The sequence below is a fragment of the Pagrus major genome, chromosome 21, assembly GCF_040436345.1.
Source record: "Pagrus major chromosome 21, Pma_NU_1.0".
In the NCBI taxonomy this organism is placed as follows: domain Eukaryota; kingdom Metazoa; phylum Chordata; class Actinopteri; order Spariformes; family Sparidae; genus Pagrus; species Pagrus major.
In genome coordinates this window covers 31,938,817-31,962,829 of record NC_133235.1, presented here as the reverse complement: position 1 = coordinate 31,962,829, position 24,013 = coordinate 31,938,817, and the positions used below count along the sequence as shown (strand labels likewise).

The following is a 24,013-nucleotide window of genomic DNA, read 5'->3' as shown; positions in this document are numbered from 1 at the left end:
ACAGAGAACCAGAACCAGAACCAGAACCAGAACCAGAGTCTTTGCTGAGTGCTGACTTCACTTTTTCTTAGACATTTTAATGCAGGAACATTATCTGATATGTGTGTTTTGTATCCGTTAACAGAGAAACGCTCCTCGGCGTCTCATTTTCTTTGCTTCATCGGAAAAGTACAAACGAGATGTTTGATGTTCAAATTTCAAGCAATCAGTGGTGATGAATGAGGGAGAGGAGGTGGAGCAGAGGCTTTTTGGCTCAGAGCCCTAGTTTAGAACTGGGCCAGTAGTTCTGTGGGTCAGAGTGTGTGAGTGTGTGTGAGGAGGAGAGCGAGGAGAGAGGGAGGGAGTGGATTAAGGGTGGAGGGAGGGAACGCACAATAAGATAGTGAGCCACTGTCAGATGCCTCCCTCGCTCCCCTCAGCGGAGAGAGGGCGGGCGGCACACGCTACCCACAAAGAAGAAGGGTGTGTGTGTGTGTGTGTGTGCGTGTGTGTGTGTGTGTGTGTGTGTGTGTGTGTGTGTGTGTGTGTGTTGGGGGGTTCGTTGGTGGTAAAGGAGCCCTGGACGTGTGCTGCTGGGAGGAGGGAGACCCCTCTCTTTTTCTTTTCTCCACCCAAACTTGATGTGCATGCACGTCAGGAATGTCCGTATGGCCGCGGCTGGTAAACAGCACACGCCTCCTCTTTGTGAACGCCACAATGGGACATCTTCCTTTGTTTGGTTCCTCTTTTTGTAGCATCAAAGAGGCAGACGTCAGCCGCTGACAACACACAATGAACTTTTCTTTGTGTTTCTTTGTCTGTTTTGTTTGGGAAAGTTTTCCATGAATAATTTGGTCTATAACCTTTTTTTTAAAAAATGGTAACGCTGACATTATTCTATATATTTCCCCATTGTCAGCAAATAAAACCAACAGCGTGTTAGTCTTTTCAACTTCCTGATATCCCAAATTTTAAATCACAATATTGTCCCACCTAAATATCGCAGTAGACGAATGGCACATTGAGTGCCATCTAGTTTGTATTGTATTCAAGAGCAACAACAACAAGCATCTAGATGGATAAATAGACTAGGTGAGAGGAAAGATGTGTATTTTGGATTGTGGGTTGAATTGGTTTGATTGCATCCCGTTCTCTCTCCCCGTATATGAGTCTGTCTCCACCACCTCTGACAATAATGAGACATAAAAGGCCTGAAAAGCTGTGAAGAACTTGCAGAAACCACCAGACAATGTTTAAAAAACGAAAACAAGATCTTCACTGAGGATCACAGATCACTTTTGTGCCTCTGCAGGATCAACTCTTCCTTTTATATTTCAGACGAGTAAGTTGTCTGACAGACGTCGGGATCAAAGCTGAGTTAGTTTATGAGTTTCCTCTGAGCGTCAGATTTATCTCTGCACAGCAGATCCCAGGAGCTTTGAATCGTGCGGTTTCCCTCTTCAGAGAGGACAGAGAGGGGTTTACAACAACACACAGCTCCCCTCTGATCCACTGCTGACACTGCAGACCTGTGTGTGTGTGTGTGTGTGTGTGTGTGTGTGTGTGTGTGTGTGTGTGTGTGTGTGTGTGTGTGTGTGTGTGTGTGTGTGTGTGTGTGTGTTACCCCCCATCCATCCATTCATTCGCTAACTCTTTCCCAGGTGCCCCTCTCTCCGCCACGCCAGGACGACTCAGTCAGAGTGAGGGCTCGGGGGTCAAAGGTCGTTCATATGTGTGGTTCAGAAGGAGGAGGGGCATCTCACAAAAGTGCACCGTTTGTTTTTCCCATTAGCATTAGCTCGTCACGCTAATGAACAGCGGCACATGTGGCTATGCGATTAGGAGGGAATCCACTTCCAGGGCCTCTCGTTTCTTCAGCTCAGTGATATTTGCAGAGTTTGCCTCTACAGGTCTGAGTTTTCCCTGAGATCGTTCTGTTTACAGTGAATGCCATCAAACAAATGTAATCCACATTCCCAGAAATAAAGCTCTTCTAAATGTGTACTCACTGTTTTGGTACTGTGGTCACATTCAGAGCCAAATAATATAAAAAATACCAAGACACAAACCTCCAAACATGCAGTTAAGACTCAGACTTTCTTCCTACATACCAACAACTATCCGCTAATTCTCCACAAACACAGCTCTGCTGATTAAATATCCAGCTGTTAGCCGAAGGGGAAACACTGTAGCAACCAGGAGCAGTAAACCCGACAGGTCAACAGGTATAAAAGTGTTTTCTGTCCCTGCTGGCGGCCACTGAAAAGCATCAATAAACATGCAGGTTTACTGGCCTCTGGGGTGAGCGCAGGTCCAGATTTCTGAAACTCAACACCGCAGAGTTTTTTTCACGCTGCTGACCGCCGAGACCCTCCTATTGGTCAGAGAAAGGTCAGCGCTGTGGTGACGCCACGGCAACAACAGATGAAGGCTGATATCTTGAGCCAAAGTAAAACATCACATGACCTTAAAATCACAGAGTAGAAACATGAACATCAAATAATCTTTCACGATCTCAAGAAGCCGTCAGACATTTTCCTGACTTCTGTCAACAAAAGAACAAAAACAACTTCATGCTGAAGAAGTTGATTTTTGCACATCAGATTGTAAATCAGAAAAAAAACTTCCAACAACCATAAAAAATACTATTTCCACCCTGTTTTAGGAATAAAATGTTCTTTAAGTCAGGCAGTGTGCTGACTGTGGTAAACTCTGTCCATCTTGTTTTATCCAGCGATGTTTCTAAACCTGATTCGAAGTATTTGATTGGTTCCCTTTGTTGTGGTCAGCTGTATTTGATTTTGCCTTCAGAGAAGTAAAACTAACATTTTATGCTCTCTTGCAGGGTGACCGGGTGTGGTTACGGGAGGATGAGCAGTACCTTCCCAGCACCGTGTCCTCGTGCTCTGGAGGTGTTGTTGTCTTCGCCACAGACTACGGCCAGGTGAGATCTCTCGCTCTGAAACCACACGTCTTCAAAAACGAGGGTCACAACCTCCTTTTCTCTTCTGGCCTTTTTCAACCTTTTCAAAGAAGGTTCCTGCAAACTGGAACTTCTCCTGCAGTTTGACTTCAGGATCTCAGTTGCATCTTTATTTCTCGGGCCATGCTGTACTTCCTGTCTCCCACAAAGTTCCTACTCCAGGTCTACGAAGAACTGGGATCTCTGGTGCTGAACGATGGTCAATGCAACCTCATGCGTCCATGAACATTTAGGTTGCAGGAAAGTACTTTTGTTGCTCGTACGTTAAGATGAGAATCGTGGAAAGGAACTTCTTTTATTGTTACTCATGTTCCAGTTATGTGACTTTGAAATGAGTCTAAAAAGAACAAGTCAGAGTCATAAAGTCGATGATGTGAGGGGACCAAGACTGCAGACACACTTTATTTTATAATTGTTTCACTTTAGTAACTTACTGAAGCAGGAAAACAACCTGTCACGTGACAAAAAACCATCACAAAGAACACGTCTGTTGTCGTCATGTGCTAAACTATGTGATCTATTTGTATTAATTATCGGTATAATTTGCATTATATTCAAAGTGAATCAGATATTAGTTTTTGATAGATTTCTTAGATATTAGATATTTGTTTTTGAGGCTTATAGTTCCTCTCACTACCTACTTGACAGAAAAGGCCAAATATTCCGACCTCAGTGTCCAACAGAAACAAAAATGGCTGACGGGGAAACATCTTGGTCGTTCTCGTACCTCTGCTGACGCCGCCGTAAACCCCCAGGACAGCTTAAAGAGGTCCACTCATAATTTGGGATCAGCTCAAGATGCAGCAAATCCTCTGAACGCCATATGGTTCTGTATTACCTCCGTGATCCATGTGTAGTGAAAACAACGGACGAGGTGAAGGACGTGTGGAACAAAGGTCACTGCGTGCTCAATGTATGTTTTGGTTGGTTGTTAAGAAATAAAATGAATCAACAAGTTGAGCAGTTTTGAGGGAAGAGTCCACATTAAACATTGAGTCATAGTGAGCTGTGATGTTTCCTCATCAAGGTGTTAAACATTGAGGTTGACTGTAAAGTGTCATGAGAGACAGAAGGACGCTTCTTCATGTGCTTGTGTTGACTCCAAACATTAAAGCATCACGTGGAAGACGGACGAGGCTTCCAGCATCAGGTTGTGTCAACACACCTTGCAGTTATATAACATTTATATGGTGCGCACACACACACACACACACACACACACACACACACACACACACACACAGAGAGAGAGCTTTTTTTAAGCGTCTTAACATTATTTTTTTATCTATATGTAGTGATTTCCTTTTGTGGGATTTTGAAGAATTGAGAATGCTTAACTCCTGAATTTAAGTGAGTTCAGACGACTTAGTGCCACCTCGCCTCAGAATCGGGCCAGCAGACAATTACCTGTGTGAAGCGTTGGGGTGGATTTACTCTGCTGGACCCTCCTGTGCTGACAGCTTTAACAAAGACTTCCTGTGTAGCCGGTGAGCAGCAGAGGGTCACTACCAGAAGACGGGCTGTGAATGTGAGCGCTGAGGGATTTAGGGTCATGTCGAGCCAGCGTATTGTCCTGCAGATTTAGCGGCAGATTAAGGCATTCTTATCTCCCGGCTTCGACTCGCTCACAGACTCTGTGAGACCTGCTGGTCACCGAAGCTAATGACTCTCTGCACCACAGTTTACAGAGGGCGTAGGTGTTTGGTGCTGTTGTACAGAGTAGCTGTTATAGTTAAGGGGATGTTTTGTGGCTGCTTTAAGCCACAGTAGTAATGTCACTGCAGGGACAACAATGTCTGTCTGACTCTCGCAAAATTGATGACTTGTAATTACATTGGATATCTTTTGACAGAGACTACTAGAAGTCTGCTGGGCGACAGTAAGGAGGGAGATCGGTTGGGCCCGTGCCCACAGCCGAGTGCCTGTTCTCAGCTGTCCTTGTTTGTCCACACCCCCCTGGGTACCGTGGTCAACCAGAGGGAGGGAGGCTAATGGGTCCCGATGAATTTACTGTTTAACCACACGACAAGACACAAGAATTAGCAAGCTAGCGTGCTATTTTCTGACTGTACATTCAGTGGTCGTCTGGTGTCAGTGGGTTGTGGTTGGTTTGTAAAACAAACAACCAGCAGCAGAGCTGATGCATCAGATCAGCTGTAGTTCCCCCAGTAAACACACCCACCTCTTCGGCAGCTGCAGTGTCTCTGACGGCCGCCCTGTCCGCTCTGCCCGGCCCAGAGACACTTGAGAATGAGCGACCCAGAGAGGAGCAGCAGAAGAGGTTGCTGTGTTTACTGAGGAAACTACAGCTCATGAACCACCATGTCAGACACTACCAGGCTACACTGAGAGTTAACGATACGAGGCAAGTAATCAGGGGTGAAGGGCGTCTCCCTGAAAACATGGTGAACTGTACCTGCTGAACATGAGCATGCAGTCATTGTGAATATCTTAGCGTGCTGATGTTAGCATTTAGCTCAAAAGCACTGAGCTGCTAGCACGACTGTAGCCTGGAGAGACCTGGAAAACAAGTTATCTTCCTGTCTCCTTTCTTCTCGTCTTCCTTTTTTGTCTTTACTCTTCTTTATTTGCTTTCTTTGCCTCTTTTTGTCGTCTCCCTTCTCTCGGTCACTACGTGTTAAATGTTTTCATCGTCTCGTCCTTTTCTGTCTTTTCTAACTTCTTTTTGTCTCTTTTGTCTCCCTCCATTCATTAATTTTCCTCTCATCTCCTCTTTTGTCTGTTGCTTTCTCCTTTTATCTTTTCTTCTTGATCCTTTTCAGTAGTTCACTCCCCTCTCTCTCTCTCTCTCTCTCTCTTTCTCTCTCTGTCCTACTCATTAACTCATTTTACTGTCTTGTTCTTGTTTTTAATTGTTTCTTCTCTCTACTTTTTCATCCTTTGTTCCTCTTGTTCTGTCCGTCTCATCTTCTTTTACATTGTCTCTTGGTGTCTCTTACCTTCGTCTCTCATTTGTTAACTTCACTTCTCCTCTTGTGTCTTTGTTTCCTCTGTTTCTTTTTCTGTCTCTTGTTTTTTTTCACCCCCTCCTCTCTGACAGCATTAATAATCGTGTGCTGAGTGTTCGTCGGTCCCGACAGACGGGGAGGTTTTAATTTGCTGCGCTCAGAGTTTGGAAATAAAGGCAGCACGAGACTGTCACACTCAATCTGTTTAAGCTTTAGAAGAATTAACTGCTCGAAAAACGATTCTTACTCCGAGCTGCAAACTACAGCGAGATGAGTGTCAGCTGGACACTAACAGCACCGTCCTGTAACAGAAGAGCCACAGGTTCAACCCCTGAAGCAGAACATGTACATGAAGTGTGAACTAGAACACACAAATAATGTGTGTGTCTGTCATGTTGTGTGTTTGTGAGGATTGTGTGTGTGTGTGTGTCTGTGTTTTCATCTAGATATTGATATGCATAGATGTTTCTTTGTGTTCATGCATGTGTGTGTGTGTGTGTGTGTATATGTGTGTATGTGTGTGCCAGCCGTCTGTTGTGTGTAACTGGAGATGGACGTCACCTGCTCAGCTTCGGAGCAGATGTTGCTCTTTGTAAGGAAAGCCAGTGCTGACCAATCAGAGGAGCACACTACTGTAAACCCCACCCCCTCCTGTGTGTGTGTGTGTGTGTGTGTGTGTGTGTGTGTGTGTGTGTGTTCATGCTTGCATATTAATCTCTTTGTGTGCTTGTAGTTTACATCTACATTACAGATAGTTGACTCTACATGTCTCACGCTGAAGTGTGTGTATATTTATGTTCATGTCTCAGGTATTATTTCCGTCTTGAAGCAGCGATGATGATTCGTCTGTCTGATCACCGCTTCAGTTCAGGAATGGATTTTCTCACCATGACATTTAGTATTAATATTGACACTTCCCAGAGGATGTACCCTGATAAATCTACTGGCCCTTTGACCCTTCGTCTAGCGCCACCATCTGGCCCGAAAACTTTTATGTATTAAATGTAGATTTGTAACATGTTACACATTTCTTAAAGGGGCGAGGTTTAAAGATAAGGCCGGAAATTTAGTTTCAGAACATTTTAACATTTCAAGATGTCGGTTTTGCAGAGATATCTATTGAAGTTAGCATGCTAACCAGCTAGCCCTGGCCCGTCCTGTTTCCTAATACCACTTTGTAGCGGCAAAAAGCGTCCGTAGTATCGGCTGGAAAATGTTTGCCAGCTTTTAGTTGATAAATGAAAAAAAATAAACCAGGGCTCTAGACTAACTTTTTCCCAGGTAGCACTGGTGCTACCTAGCTTTTCATTTGGTAGCACAAAAATAAATTAGGTAGCACACCTTATTTTTCTTTGTTGTGTGACATTAATAAAACGTATCATGCCGGTGATAGTTTTTATATTATACCATAGTTTTGCCTTGATATGACGTAAGGATTGACAATGACCCAAGCTTGACATTTGTAAAATGTTTTAATCACAACTGATTAAACATGAACAGCTGATTACTGCATGAGCAGTAGACAAAAGGTCTTCTTATAAAGAAAAATAAAATCAAAGGACAAAATAATATTTTACATTACATCATGTAAAGACATAAGACTAACTTATTTAACAGGTGCAACATGACATGATGCTACCAAAGAAGACATGGGACAGTCTGAGGACTTTACTCCATGTACTCTGGCCAACTCTTAAAGTTAGGCCTCCTGCTCCTCTTTCCCTGGGAGAACCAGACCTTAACATCCTGCTCAGCATCATAGTCCTCCAGTTTTGGACCCTCAACACTAATTCGGATTAAGTCCTCAACAGTATCAGTATGCAGGCTTGACCTAGCATCAGACTTGATTCTGTTTACTGATGAGAAGCCCCTTTCACAGATCGCTGAAGATATTGGGAGCACCAGCATGATCTTGACCAGGTGTAGGATATTCTGCAAAGGGCCAAGTAGAGTGATGAAACCAACTGATCAAATAAAAATCAAAGTGACAAAATAAATCTGATCATGTCGTGATTAAGTCGTTCATGTCGAATTAAGGGTTCAGCTTCGGGACAAAAAAAAAATATTTCTTTCTATTTGAGGCAAAAGTCATGAACAAAAACGTGTTGAAAATGCGCTGAAATTACAAAGTAAACGAAACAATTGTAAGATAATCCACAAGACAAATCACAAGTTTTAAATCAGTCATCACTTTGGACTGATTGACTGACTTACCGGTAGAAGAGGAATCGGCGCATTGTCTACCTTTGGAGTTGGCGGAGTTGTTCAGAAGTGACACCGAGGAAGAAGATTTCGTTGGCTTTAGTGATTATGAGTGACACTGATTGTTTGGTTGTAGCATGTTATATATGCTATATTTAGTCGAATGACTCTACCGTAATATGTTACGTTAACATAGCCTACCAGGCACGTTCTCAGTTCGTTGTTTATGCGTCATATAACGAAGGCTACACTTATTCAGCCTGTTGTTCTCTATTCTATTTTTATTTTAAATTGCCTTTCGTGACATGCGCATGCTGTTATTACTATTCTGTGGAAGCGCATCGTTCGTTTTTCCCGGCAGAAATGTACGTTGTTTAAAGCCCCCAACAGTGCGCTGATGGTCATGAAAATAGAGCCCGAAATGTCTATCCTTGGTGTTGGATATTATCAAATAAATTTCCCCAAAAAATTTGATGCGACTTATACTCCAGTGCGACTTAGCCTATACATGTTTTTTTTTTCGTTCTTTATTATGCATTTTTGGCTGGTGCAAATACGGTATATATTATATTTATTATCAACCACACGTCCGCACGGTCACGGCTGAGGAGGGTAGTGAAAGGGGGGTCCTCTCCAAGTCGCACCGGTGCGACCTGTTTGAAAATTAACTCGCACATTTTGAAATTAGGTCGCATGTGCGACCTATTAGGTCGCACTCTAGAGCCCTGTAAACTCACAAAATGTAAAGAATGAAATATGTATACACCCATTTTTCTTACCCCCACACCTTCTGCAATCAAGACGAGCTTAATCGCCTCGTTAACTCATCGTAAAACACACGTGACACAACAACACAACTGGACATAAACTAAATAAAGCCGCTGTAAATCACCTCCGTCGCCCGTTGTGACGCTAAAGTCCCGGTCGAGGGCCATGAGGGCCACTAACTAAGCCATGTGCTAAGTGGCTAGCGTTAGCTAGCTACAGCAAAGGATAGCTAGCAGAGAGCAGCAGTTGTCGGTTACTCTGGTGATATGCTGCCCCCTGTGTTTATGAAGGAAGTGGTGAGTGTCAGTATCTCACTGGTAGTTGATCATCCTGTGAAGCACATTATGAATATTGTGGTTTATTACGTGCGCCGAAGCTTAAAGTCGTCTCGAGTGGTTGTAATGTTAGTGTGTGAGCGGCGTGTGTGTTTGTCTGAGTGAGTGTGTGATGTCGGAGGTCGCAGGGTTTTTCTCTCGTCTTGCTCAGGTTTCAGTGTTTTCGCCGGCGCAGACAGCCTCCTCCTCCTGCGCTGACTGCAGGACAATACAGCGGGAGATGAATGGTGATTCAAAGAGCAGCTGCTGCTTTTGATGATGATGATGTGTGTGGGGGGGTGAAGCTCGAGGCGGGCGGAGGGTTACCTGTTCACCTCCCTGACAGACAGAGCGAGGGGGCAGCGAGGGGCTGGGAGGGCTCAGCTTTCCCTCCTGAAGACAAAATGAAGAGTTTCATTCCTCGTGCTGTCATAAACTGATCGCTGGCGTGACAGTCTGAGTCCTTATTAAAGGTCATTGAAGCGATTAGCCTTCGATAAAAGAGCTGTTTGGTTCTGATGTCTGAAGGAGGCCCAGCGTGGGTCCACACTCAGTGTTGGGTCTTCTGGGTAAACTCTGAGGCAACACTCACATTTAAAGATGCTTCCTTTTAGTCCAAGCTGATGCTTTAAAATCGAGAGCATTTACATCAGACCTGCCAACATTAGCTCGTAAAGGAGGGAGATTTTCTGGGGTTCTGTTTCTGACTCGTGGGGACTGCATTTGATTTGGGTTTTTGAAATTGAAGGCTCATTTCAACTGAATTTTGATTTAAAATCGAAATCTCAACACCCCTTCAATTAAAATTCAATATTCAACCAAGAAAAACAAAATAACAGAACCAATTGTGGAACCAAAAACCCTGATGCTTCACCACCAGCTCAAGTTTATATATAAACTAATATTTCAGCATCGGGCTTCAATCATCCAGATTAATTAAATGCTTCCTCGGTCGCTCGTTAGTTTCTCTGGTTTCCAATCTTCTAATTGTCTGAACATTAATGTAAATTCACTTTCTGATCCACATAAGTCAGAACAACAGACTTTATCCCGACTGATCCAGGAACAGAGCCTGTTGATCCGAGGGTACAGCAGTGACCCCCACCTCCTCCACCTCCTCCTCCTCCTCCTCTTCCTCTGTAGAGATGCTGTCTAATGGCTTTGTTTCACAGAGATTTACTCCTGTTAGCATCTGTCGCTAGGCTTAGCGCTGGGCCCCGCGGCTTTGTTCTCGAGGCGTGGACCAAACTCATCCCCACAAAGACAACTGGACCAATTAGAAACCTAATTAGGCCAAAGCCGAAGAACAACCTGTCCCCCACTGAGGGCCGCTGGGACGGGGACTGTCAAGCTATGAATACTGTCCATGACAGGAAGAGAAAGGGGGACGGACAGCGTCCACCTCCTGTCTGTTTTTTCTAGTTTCAGCCTTCTCGTCTCGAACTCTGTCTGTTGTTAGATTCAGGTTCTGGCTGGCAGAAGATGGTGGTTCTGTCAGATTTTTCAAAAGTAAATTGTGCTTCATCGTTGTCGACTTTTTAAAGGAAAAGTTTGACATTTTGGGAAATACAGGACAACATTCCAGTACATTACTCCCCTGATCCCACCAGGGTCAGGGGGGTTGTACATTTAGACAGAACCGTACTCACTTTTTCCTCCCGTGTCCACTCTTTATGCTAAGCTAAGCTAACTGTCTGCTTGGTGAAGATGTATATTTACTGAACACATGCAACACGTTTCCCAAAATGTTTAACACTTCCTACGGCCTCAATCATTCTCTAGTCGCTATGAGCAAAGAGTAAAGAAATAGTTGCAGTTCCTCGTCGTGTTATTAGAGGAACATCAGGGAAGCGTCAGTTTACTGACTGAGTGTCTGTGCTGATGCCAGACGGTCGACAGTGGGAGTATCTGAAGTGACCAGGCTGTGTTGACAGTCGCTCTCTGCACGTGTCAGACTGTTGGCTGTAAACACTGTTTACATCTGACTAGTCTAACGGGTCAGTTAACTCGCTGTAACTGTCTCAGCAGACGTAAACAGTTCAGTCTCGTCTCTTAAAGTCAGTCCAGGTTAGTGTGACAGAGACTAGAGCGAGAGGAAACACATTTTATGGTGACGGGGAAGGATTTCATTTATTTTGAGGCGTCGCTGGTATTTTGGCTCAAATGTTTGTTTTTTTCATAAACTCATCAGAACACGCAGGTTGTGAACGCAGCGTTGACGAGACTCGATCACATTTCAGCCGTCTGAGAGGCGTTTCTGTGAGAAACGAGGCCTGGCAGGACACTGAGGGGAGTGTGTGTGTGTGTGTGTGTGTGTGTGTGTTGTGTGTTGTGTGTTGTGGGTCAGATGTGATTGACCCCTCAGACAGAGACCAGCTTTCTTCAGGAAGGGTCACCCCGAGCTGCTCGGTCACAGCAGGTCAGCGACCAGCTTCAGACAACGGCAGAGCTCAGTGTGTGTGTGTGTGTGTGTGTGTGTGTGTGTGTGTGTGTGTGTGTGTGTGTGTGTGTGTGTGTGTGTACATATCATCCAGCTGATGCTCTTACAGGCTTGTTATACTTCTTTGCGCAGCTTAGTTCATGTAGGAAACCAGATTATCAGTCATCACCAGTGACAGTGACACCAGGACCGATCAGCCTTCCTGTCGGTCATTTCTCCATTTGTTCAAATTTACAAAGTTAAAGACGTGAAGGTGATGATGATTAAATTTGAAGACGTTGAACTCTGGTCGGAGCTGATCGTTCCTTCATGTTTTGGCTTTATTTCCTCAGTGGAAATAGTCTCCAGCTGATCGTCGGTGCATTCAGGTGGAAATATGAAAGCAGAAGCCTCTGAGCGTATCGTCTTCATGTGCATCAACAGAAGTGAGAGTTAAGCTGCTTAATGAAAAACTGCCTTAAGTGGCTCACTGAGCAAACAGCTGATTATGCAGCTAAAATTAGAAGGAGATGAGCTGAACGCTCGGGGTCTCCTCACCACAACAAAACACAGGACGGTCGCAGCGTGGGATCATGGGAGTTGTTGTCTTCCTTGTATAACGACCGTCACAGCCAATGAAAATCTCTTTACGTGACTCGGGCAGAAATGTTCACGGTGAGATAATGTTTTTTAAAGTTTAATCACGTCAGCCATCTTCCTCCCTCCGTCTCCTGGAGGTTATGGCGGCAGGTGACTGAATGAACGCAGCGTGTGAACGTGTGGATTTCTCTGGTGTGAGCGTTGTTAGAAACATTGGGGATGATGTAAGAACACAACTCAACAGAGAACAAAACAAAGGTTGAGTCTTTTTTGCAGAAATGTTTCATGTTAAATCTTCAGCAACATAAGAAATGAGAAAACAGTTTCTGATCAGTTTAAAGATTTTAAACTGCCAGTGCTCGAAGCCGGACCTGAGCTGTAAATACAGCTGAGACAAAGGGTCATGATGTGGGGAGACGTCGTCGTGTTTTTCAGGTTCACAGGCCAGAAAAAACCCCTGAAACACATCATAGACTCAACAACAAGCCAGACCCTGTGTGTGCACGTGTGTGTGCACGTGTGTGTTGTGGTGTTGTTGTTTATGGAAACAGCTGAGACAGCTCCGGGTTTGGCTGCTCACTTTTTCCACCCAGCAGCCGACGTGGTCGAGGTCTGACGGTGTGAAACGTGAGCAGAATGTAAATAACAGCTACAGGTTGACCCATGAGAACATCCTCAGAGTCACGTCATGCAACTGAACTGAAGTCTGATGTTTGATCTGTTGATCCTCAGTGACCATCATTATTCTGAGCAGACCCCCCTCAGCGATCTCTGCAGGCTGCAGACCTCCTGCAGAGCGATGATAATCTGAGCTCTGCTCTTCATTAACCTCAGCAGCTCCTCCTGTTCACCGCTGGACCGCCCTGCTGTCTCCTGGTGTCGCTCATTAACAGAAGGATCTCTGCAGGAAGCGCTGGTTTCAAGAACAGCTTATTGTCTAAATGTTGAACTGGTTTTCCTCAATGTTTTTATATTTTGGAGATGCTTGTTCCTCAGTTGTCAGCGTTATTGCAGTTCATCAGATTCTGAGTGGCACTGCAGCATCTTTGTTAGATTTGAAGTCCTTTATTAGACCTTTCAGTTTTTCTGTTTCCTCCAACAGAAACTGACTAATAAGATGGAGGCTTCGTCTCCTGACAGCTGTCATCTGGGAGGAAATAAAGTAAAAAATCTATCTCTCAAGTCTCAGGCTGAGTCAGGATGTTCCTATAAATCATCACGGACAGTTCATGAGATAATCTCTCCTCTCTGTGTGATACTGAACATAAAGTTGAGACTTGTGTTAAAATGTTTTGTCTGGTTTGAGCTGACCTCAGCCTCCACAGCCTCCTGAAGGCTAAAACTTTAAAAGCAGCTTTTTAAGACGTATGAAGCTTTTCTGGCTTGATTAACTAGTTTGCTGTTTTATTAAAGTTATGTTACTCTAACACAAACGTAAAGACATATTTCCATCTTATTACCTCTTGTAGATGCAGTACAGTAGATAACTGTGTCAAAGGTAGTTTGCATCTATAAAATGCAAACCAGGAATCACAAATATACACGTGAAGCTTCACAGACTGGTAGTTAAAGACATTTATGATGCACTAGAGAAGTTTTGTTTCTGATTGTTGGGAGATGAGCTAGTAATGCTTGTGTTTGACTGTGAAAGTGTTCAATAAGTGACAGGTTTCATCTTTTAGTGCGCACACAGCTGCCTGGATGATCCTCTCCCTGAGCTGAACAGTCAGAGCTGATAAAACTCTCTGACGGTAATGAAGCTTTACAGTCGCCTTAATAAAAGATAATGTTCGCCGTCACAGACTGATGAGCTCTGTCAGGGTGGAAGGATTTAACATTTGCGTGATGTCTGGATCAGTTATCGCTGGTTTTGTCTTGTCGTTGTAGGACAAACGTTGCACTCAGAGTTTAGTCTTGAGAAGCTGTTCGGCCTCGTCCTCCGACACAGATGATAAGCAGCCGTCTGCTCAAACCTCCATCCGGCTCCTGACTCTGTGTCTTTAGCAGCCCGGGGTCATGTTTACCTCAGCTATCTGCCGTATGTCACCTGTGAGGGAGGTGAGGGGACATATGAGCCGTGAGGAGGACAGGAAGGTTAAAGTCCTGCCCACGGGAGACATTTAATACGTGCACACAAAAACCAGCCGGAGGAGGAAAATACCAACTTCTTACTGCATTGCATTTTTGCATTTGCATTTCTTCTTTTATCTTATCGGCAATCAGACACAAAAACACAGATACTGACAATCAGAAAAAAGCTGAATATCCGCCCGAGTCGTTCCGACTGTACAATCTTCTGTCTGGTTGCTTTCTTTGTTTCTTTATTTCTTCTCTTCACTTCCTTATTTTTCTTGTCTTTCCTTCTCTGAATGATCTGAAATCACAGAAGAGAAAAGAAGTTTTAAACTAACAACATAATGAACTCACATCATCATTAAATCTGAACTTCCACTCTGGAAACTACTCCTCATGTTGCTGAGACTTAGTTGGAGCTCTTCTCGTCGTATTTCATCTGCACCTGGCTTCACTCTCGTTATCTTTTCAGCCACTGATTTATTCTGATCGCAGTGAATTCTGAACCTTTTTTAAACATTTACCGTTATTACTCATCTGACACTCCTGGACCGAACCTGTGCTGTGCGAGCCAGAGGACCGTCTGTTACCTCCAGGCTTCACACTCCTCCAGTAACACGAGATATCATCTGTCCGCGAGGAAGTCGCCTGCTGTAAATCACACAGTTAAACTGTTGGAGCAGTCGGTCAAACGCCGAGAGGCTGTTAGTGAAAACCTGACTTCACGAATCCTGTCAAAGATTCAGCACCGAGCGCGATGTCACATGGAAGAATAAGACACCTGCTCAGTCTGAAGTGTTTGTTGAACATATTATCTGGTTCTGAACATTTTTAACATACAAAAGGTTTTGTGATTTTTAAAGGAACACAGCTGTGTTGTAATGTTTTCTGTCCCGGTCCAGTTCTCCCAGCTGCTTTCTGTTATGCATCATTATTACTGTGACACAAAAATATGTGCTGCAAATAGTTGAAATGTTTTTTACTCGCAGTTCATCTCCGAGAAGAAAAGATGAGTCCTGGTTAACTGACATACTTACCAGAGTTTACTTGTAAAGACGATGTGTCATGTCGCTGTATTTCAGCTTTCGGGCTTCTGGAAGTTTGAGTTGTACATTTATGAGAAGCTGCTGTGGTCTGGTCTGGTGGTCCTGGTTTTATCTGATCTGGACCGGGCTCACTGGGTCATAAAAGAGCCAAACAGAGAAAAAAAACTAAAAATAAAAAGTGTAGAACTTGTGGTAGAGAACCGACAGAACTGAAGTCCACCAAGAGAACGAGTGACCCAGAACTGGATCAGGAAGTCGTCACGGACCAACTCCACTGTAGACAACACTTCAGGAGGCAGCGTTGAATGTTTTCCTGGGATTTTAAAGTCATTGCCTCTCAGATTTCTGGGATTTCTGAAAGTTTTGAGTTTTTTGAGTTATTCTCTTGTTTCTTATCTCCATATTTTTCCATTTTTCTGACCCAGGTGTACACCTACAAGCAGAATGCCCTCACCCGACAGAAGGTGCAGCCCATGCACCACAGCAGCATCAGAGGGGTGGAGGACATGGCGACCCTCGAGGACCTTCACGATGGCGCCATCATGCACAACCTCTTCCTGCGCTACCAGCAGAGACACATCTATGTGAGTTTCTGACTGTAACAGTCACTGTGTGCATCGTGGACGTGATCAGTGCTGCTGACTCTGACGTTTTGGTCTGAAAATGACTCTGTCCTGTTTCTTTGGTACAGTGTGATAAAAGAAGAAGCAATATGAGAGTATCAGTTTCATTGTAGCTACAGTATGGAAACAGCAGACGGGGAACCAGTTTTATATCAGATCTGAGGCGTGTGAGGGGGAAATCTGAGAGTGTAGAGATCCTCTGACAACAAGAGCCCAAAACAAACTCTCTTCTATCTTCGGTATCGTGTTGACAGCTCGGCCTGTCAGGGTACGCTGCCTTCTTTTAAAAGATCCACGCAGGAATCTCCCATGAACGGCTGAAGTTGCTCAATCGTTACGTAACAGCAGAGATAATCGTCTAGACGCGGGCAGATAAGAAGACGCTGACGACTCGGTCAGAAAGAGACGCCCACAAACAGGGAATGTGATGGAGGTCGTGTCCTTCTGGAGTAATCGGTGTACAGCGACGTTCCCTGTGGACGTCCTGTCAGAAACAGTTGGCTTTCTGTCTGATTTATTCTGAGCAGCAGACAGTGAAGCTCGAGGTTCACTGGTGTGAAAAACACGTGTGGAGTTGATTGAAAGGTCTGTTTAACTGTGAGTGTAAAGGAAACACGTGTACAGACACAGCAGGTTACTCACCTGCTGTTTAATAACTATAAACCTGTTGGACTGCTTTTTTTCAGTTTCAAAGATTGCAGCATGAACACAACAGAGATGAAACTAGAGATAATTATCTGCTAAAATAAACACAGACAGAACCGATAAACACGACTTTACTGTGCTAATGTCTCAAATCCAACAACTAAAGTTAAATTCAGTTCTGCTCTCGTAAAGTAGATCAGAAGAAGCAGATCCTGAAGACGTGTGTGTGGTTTGTGAGAGGTTTAGTCGTGTTGTTGCAGTGCAGCTTGTTCCTGATGTTTCCATGACGACAGTGTTGACCAGGTGATGAAAAGCACAGGTGATAAAAACCCAAAGTGGGACATATTGAGCCTTTTTGAATCCGGGTTGGATGGTGCTGAACGGGAGCTCCTTGTTTGGCAGCCAAAAAGCAAACAGGCTGCCAAGTGAGAGGAGGATGATTAGAGTCGGGTTTGTTTGGTTTGACGCTCGTTTTTAGAGGCTGGTGTTTTGGTGGTGGCCTCGCCGGGAGTTTGGCAGGAGCCAACGGGGTCCTGGCTCGGCTCTGATAGCGGCCGACTCGTCCAAAGTGTGAGACAGAACGGCTCAGAGTGTGTTAGCTTTGGAGCAAACCAGAACCACAGTGGATCTGAAAATGGAGAAGATATTAGAAGGAAAAGAAGCATGTAGCTGTTGTTCACTTACTGTCTCTGTGATCTCTGACCCGTTAGAAGACCTCCACCAACAGAAAACTAAATCTATCACAGATCCTTCAGATTCATCTGAGGCCTCTATCAGCAGGACTTTACAGCTCTCTGTGGCTCCAGAACAGGAGCACAGATCAGTTTAATGATGTGACAATGATGTGGTTAACGTTTGGTCAAGATAAAGCACAAACAAGACTTTCATAGGTTTAGGGAAAGACTGACTTAGCTGCACTTAGTGGAGTGACGTCAGAGGATCTTCAGTGTGATGGTTACAGTGATGATGACTCTGAGGTTACGGAACGATCACGGTCATGGTTAAAGGAAAGGAGAGACGAACGACGGCCTCCTCAGTGTTTTGTGTTCCCGTCCATCCGACCTCCTCCGCTCTGTCTCCATAATAACATCACCTGACGTTCTCTAGACAAGAGTCATGATTCCTACGACCACAAGAAGACTTTGTCACTCAGAGCTGAAAGTACCGCGGCGGCTTTCATGGGAGGAAAAACTTGAAGTGCTCGGTGAGGAATCAGAGTCTGACACATTAAAAACTTGTGGCTGATTGCTGCACACAGACTGAATGTCTATTTATGCTGCAACTGTTTCTCTCCTGTCACGACGCTGTGCTTACACTGCGGTTAGCTTTATGCACAAAAACCACCTGGTTAGGAAAACATCATGGTTTGGCTTAAAATACCTGTTGTGGCCGCTGTGATCGCGGATGGAGATGGTCCGACTTCCTGTGAAAAGCAGAACCTTGGACGTATCTGCGGTTTGCAGAAACATTAACTGCTAACTTGTCCTGGCGACTGGGCCGGGGTGTTGGTTGGAGTTTAAGGGTTAGTAGCAGTGGGGGTTGGAGCATTAGCCGCAGGAGAACGGTACCTCCATGCTGATGAATCATCCTGTGTTCATATAGTTTATGATATTATCAGAGCCGGTCCTAACAAAGTAATTTATTCCACCCTGTCCTGCTTTACACGGTGAGCTAATTAGCATACAATGCACCTCTGTTCCTGCTGACCTCGGTCACAGTAAAGGAAACTCTATAGTATACTGTATGGGGCAGAAAACAAAGGACTATGTGGGACAAATAGTTCTCAACCATTACCGTCTCCATTTGGACTTATGGACTAATGAACAGAGCTGACCCAGCACTTTCTTTCTCCAGCAAAACAAGCCGGCGACAAAGGCTGCCTTGTGCTTTCTGCTCACATTAGCCTCAGTAACCTTTGACAAATGCCGTCTCGTTACTTTAATCACATGTGAATGCTCCCGTATGGTCGAAATTATCCAATCAATTCATCACAGCCGCCCAATCTCAACTCTGACGGGCTTTTTTTTCTCTCTTTCTTGGGCCAGGGGGAAAATTAGAGGAGAGGTTTTGGTGGATGGCCGTGGTGAACCGAAGGGAAGGGCTACAAACCCACCGCTAACCCGTCTCTCTGGTGCTCAGAGAGCTAATGATGTTGTGAAGTTACAGCTTTAAATAATATATTCTCATCAGTTTTATCAACAACCATCGGCTCATAATCTGTAGGAATATTTTGGAGGAGTCCTGTAGTAGAAGTATTCCTGGACAGTTTAGAGGCTCAAACTACAGACACCATATACATCAACCCTTTAATGCCACATCCAGGGACAGTTCATGGACCTTTAGATACTTCCTGTCTGGATTTTGTCTCGTAGCTGCTCACTGTACATTCTTATCCGTCCTTGATGAAAAATGTCTGCTCGTGGACAACACAGCCTCCACATTCCTGCCAGATATCTGTCCTGTTGACTGCTTCCAGAAGACGTGATGCTTCATGTCATGTCCCGTATTTGTTTTTCTTGGTGGAAAGTCACTGCCCTCGATTATATAAGAAAGATGTTTCAGGCCATCTTTATTCAATCAGTTTATTCAGGGCAGTTTTTGGTTGGGGGGTTAATTCAGCTCCCTGTAGAGCAGGAAAACACACAGTTCAATAAGAAAGCTGCACATTATTGATATTTTGACCAACTCTGTGGGTGGAACAGGTGAACGTGGTTCTTAGGTTCCTGGAAAAGTCCCTGCGGTTTTAAAAGGCGGAGAAAGTTAAGGTGACGGGCTAATGCATGAAGTTAAATGCGTGAGAGCGAGGGGCCCCGGTGCCATAACCTGTCAGGGGCCCCCGAATTCCTGACGGCACCCCAGCTGACTTCTGAGGGAATAAAAGGAGGAGGATTAATGAGCTGGTTCTGATGGTGATATCCATCTTTAGACAAATATCCACCAAATTCCTTCTGTCACTGCTCAGAATCTATTTTTGTGTCTCTAAAGATATTATTGTTATGATGTTGTTGTTACAACACACCTACTTTTATATGTACATTTCAACCTCCTTGCTGTAAGCTGATTAAAAAAGATTGTAGTTTATTTGACCTTTGGACCTGCTATTGGGTGCTCGAGATAAAAAACGCACGTGTGTATTTTCATTTTCTGTATTATTCAGGCAGTCACCCTCCTGACCGCGATCATACAGCTGCTGTTCAATGTTCAGATACTTTACTTGAGTATTTCCTTTTTCTGCTACTTTACTCTCCACTACATTTATTTGATACATTTAGTTACAGCTACTTTGCAGATTCAGATTATTTTATTAGACATGTAGCCGATCACACAGTGTTGTGGGCGGGACATTGTGTGGGAGGAAGCTGCCTCAGAGTCAAGTCAGTCATGGATAATCTGAAAAATGCTGAAAAAATTGGCCCTGATAATCAGCCGGGCTGATAATCGGGTTATCCCAAACCTCTAGTGATGATCTTGTTTTGTCGTCATGGTGATTGGATTACCTTCTCAACGTCTCGCTGACCAGATGACGGTTTAGTTTGAACTACTTGGTGTGTAATCAGTGGTGATCGGGTGCATTACATTCACTTCAAAAGTCTGAAATCAAAATGTTTTTAACATCGAACAAACAGATCAGAACATCCTGCTGCGTTTAGTGTCGTCTGACGAAGATCTACAGCAACATTATTTGTTTTAACTGAAGCTAACTGTTAGCATTACATAGTTGAACAGGGAATTTAGCCCAGAGGCTACCAGACTGTGTGTGTGTGTGTGTGTGTGTGTGTGTGTGTGTGTGTGTGTGTGTGTGTGTGTGTGTGTGTGTGTGTGTGTGTGTGTGTGTGTAGTCTTTAGCTTCTATGATTGTAACCAGCTGTGCTGTCGACTGGTGGCCTCACTCGTCTCCTCTGCAGATTCCAGTGGAAGCACACACACACACACACACACACACACACACACACACACACACTCTCAGGAATCTCCTGTACCCCGACACTGTCTCCTCTCTTTCATCCAAACACACTGACACACATTCTCTCATTTTTCTATCACACGCTGTTGTTTTTACATGTGACCCCATCTACACACACACACACACACACACACACACACACACACACACACACACACACACACACACTGTCCAGGCATTCAGCTGTCAACACCTCTCCTCCTCTCGGTCTCTCATCCCAGGAGGGGGTGAAATCATGAACTTTTCATTCGTACCCCATCTCATAATTTAAAATATATATTGTATGACATCGACTAACGACAGGAAATTCCTCCGCTGGGTAACTTGTCTTCATTTACAGCACGAAGCCTGCGTTCAGACACACGTCTCACTCAGCTCTGCAGCCTCCTCACTGGTTTGAATGGAGCCGGTAGGCGACACGACAGATTCAAGCTAAAAAAATGAAGCAGGCTCGACCAACACAATGCAGCATCCTCCTGTAAAGTGCTGCGCTGGCCCAGCAAATTGTGCAAGCATACATTCCTGATGGATTACTTTTGTCACATGAACACCATATTTTCATTATCTCATGATCTTTTTGAGCAATAATAGAATAGTTGCCACTGTGATGACTTTCCAGAGTTACACAATCCTGTCTGAGTGTTAATAACCTCAGAGACGCCGCTAACATCACGGATCACAGAAGATTATGTGGGTGAATATCCAGGACTTTCTTCATTATATAAATGTAACAGAATACATTTTTAGAGGGCTTTTACTTTTCCCTTTTAATGGTTGCCAAGACAAAAGAACTGCTCTTTTTGAATCACCAGTCAATATATGCATATAATAATATATATACAATAGCTACTGAAGGAGTTCGGTAACGTTGGCCCAGTTTAAAACGCCTCCTTCCAAAGATTACACTTGGCATCATGACTCTGACGGTACAGAGCGGCTCTCACAAGAGCACTTGAACAAATGTGACTGTCGTGAATCTCAACTCTCAACGATGCAGCAACACGATTGGCTGATCTTTCCCACTTCGGCTTCGGGGCGGGATATGTGTCCTACAACTGCCATATCTGGTGTTACAGGCTTTTCTCCGTGTCCTCACTCTCTCTTATAATGTCTCTGGTCCATGATTATTGACGTAAGCAGAACTCGTTCCGGGCTTCTTGACTGAAGGATCTAGGTCACACGTTAAGTAGATGTTTTTAGCTGAACATGCGTGACATGTGACATGTGACGAACACAACAGTCCACATCCGGACCTCACACTTTAACAGACAGCTACAAGGCCAACACCGACTCCCTGAGACTGATTGGGCTTGACCGTGCAGAATCAGACGGCACATGTGACGGTCAGCCATCGCAGACACGTATGATCTACGTGTTTTCAGTCTGCAGCTTGTTTTCTCACTGTGAGAAACAGTTTGACTTTAAGAGTTTGGACTGATGTCATGTTGTGAGGCTGGATCTGGACAAAGAATAAAGACCCAGAGTTCAGATGAGCAGAGACAGTTGAAGGTTTGTGCCGCTCCAAAGTGCTCGATCACTCTCATAAGATCGACTGCAGATCTCCGCCAGCTCGGTGGGTTTCGGCACAGAGCAGTATCTCGTGACTCGCTCTGCTTATTTTAACAAGTCTCTGTGTCTGCTGCCGGCCCGCTGACAGACTGCAACAGCCAGCTGCTGCTCCACTTTCACAAACTCTCAGCTCGTAACCGAGAGGTGAGATGTAGGCGGCAGGAACCTGGAATGTAGAGAAGCTCCTGATGGACCGGAGACTGTTTAAACCCGGAGCTGTGAACGAGTTACCTGCTAATCACCTCATCTGATCCTTTTTGCTTCAGTCCGAGCGGTTAATGTGCAAACTGTGGATTTCCCCAAATTCATGTCACGATATTTGAAAAAAGAGAAGAAAGATAATTCAGTGTTTACAGTCACCAGCTAGCTTTCATGTCACTTTTCTCCCACAGTAGATTTCTGGTTCTGCAGAGTTAAAACTCCTCGTCAGTCTCCTCATACATAAACAAGCGCACACACACACACACACTCACAGACCACACACACATTCCTTTAGACACACTGAAACACAAACCCACTCCGGCCTTATTAAAAGCAGAACGCTGCATGTGTGGAAAGATTGCATTTATCGAAGCCTTCGTCCAGCTGATTACTGTCAGATGTGGAGAAAAACCTAAATCTCTCCTGATGTCACTTCCTTCATGCTGTGTGCTGATGTCACTTCCTTCATGCTGTGTGCTGATGTCACTTCCTGGGATCAGATGAAGTCCTCAGGTGGATTTTGTCCCGTTGGTTTGGATCTTGTGTGAAATAAAATCTGTGGTTGTGTTGCAAAGTGTTTTGCATCAATTTAAAAGATGTTGGTTTGCTGATGATGGTCAGTTATTTCTAAAATAAGTTGCTGACAGAGAAACAGATTTGTTTGGAATGTGTTGGACACGTCACTTTTGGCTCGGATGAGTCAACTTCGGTTGTAAGATCTCTGATTTCTTACAGCTGTGATTAGCAGCCTGAGTGTTTTGCATTTACTGTTTTGTCTAACTGAGCCTATGAAACAAAGATAAACCCTTACAGAGACCTCAGGCTTCTCAAGATGCTAATGTTCCTGAGAAGTCTTTGCTTCTCTGGAATCTTTCTAGCTTGTATATAAAAAGATATGGGAGTCGAGCTCAAAACCCAGATGTTGAGTATCAGAGTCATAATTCAAACGAATCAATAACACCAATAAAGATGTCGGACTCGTTTTATCTCCGTACGCAGATAACGTCACAGTGTTGCATGCAAAATTTAAAGGGACAGAAATAATCCGAAGTAGACGGACCTGCATGTGTGCTGCTCTGTGTTTACTACGTCAGTCAGTCAGTCAGTCAGTCAGTCAGTCAGTCAGTCAGTCAGTCAGTCAGCAGTCAGGTGATATATTTTGTACTGTGAGCTGTGAACACTGACACAGAGGTTTGCAGATTACTGTCACACAAATAAACACTTTAAATAACAATCATTAAATGACCATGTTTAAGTGGTCGCTGGCAGAGATACAAAGAATTATCAAGTGAATCTCATGGAGCTTCACTGCTCTCCCAGCGTCCTCGGCTGCAGCAGGCAGCTGTTCACAGTGAATAAAGCTGTAAAAACCTGCTGTGAGCTACCTGCTTACAGACACAGCAGCCTGTTCTCACTCCCAACACATCACATGCAGCAGCCTGGTCAGTGGCTCCACGCTGTAGTTTCCCCTCCAGTGCTGTAGCATAAAGAGTGAAGTCCAAGTCAGGGGACAGACGGGGTGGCTGGATGGTATCACACTGGCTTTTAACCCAACGAAAGCAGGGTTTGAGGGTTTGAGTCAAGTGTCAAGATTGATTTCCTTTTAAGTTTTGTTACAAAAATAAAAATGACCCCAAAAGCTGCACAGATAACCTAAA

At 44.4% G+C, this 24,013-nt stretch overlaps 1 protein-coding gene across 1 annotated transcript in view; it reads left to right on the top strand.

The window, feature by feature from the left end:
- Positions 1-24,013, top strand: part of myo10 (myosin X) — a 114,613-nt gene that overhangs the window by 31,535 nt on the left and 59,065 nt on the right. Inside the window, exons 2-3 of the mRNA XM_073490759.1 lie at positions 2,825-2,923; positions 15,779-15,937. Coding sequence (XP_073346860.1) covers positions 2,825-2,923; positions 15,779-15,937 — 258 coding nt within the window. The remainder of the gene's footprint in view (positions 1-2,824; positions 2,924-15,778; positions 15,938-24,013) is intronic.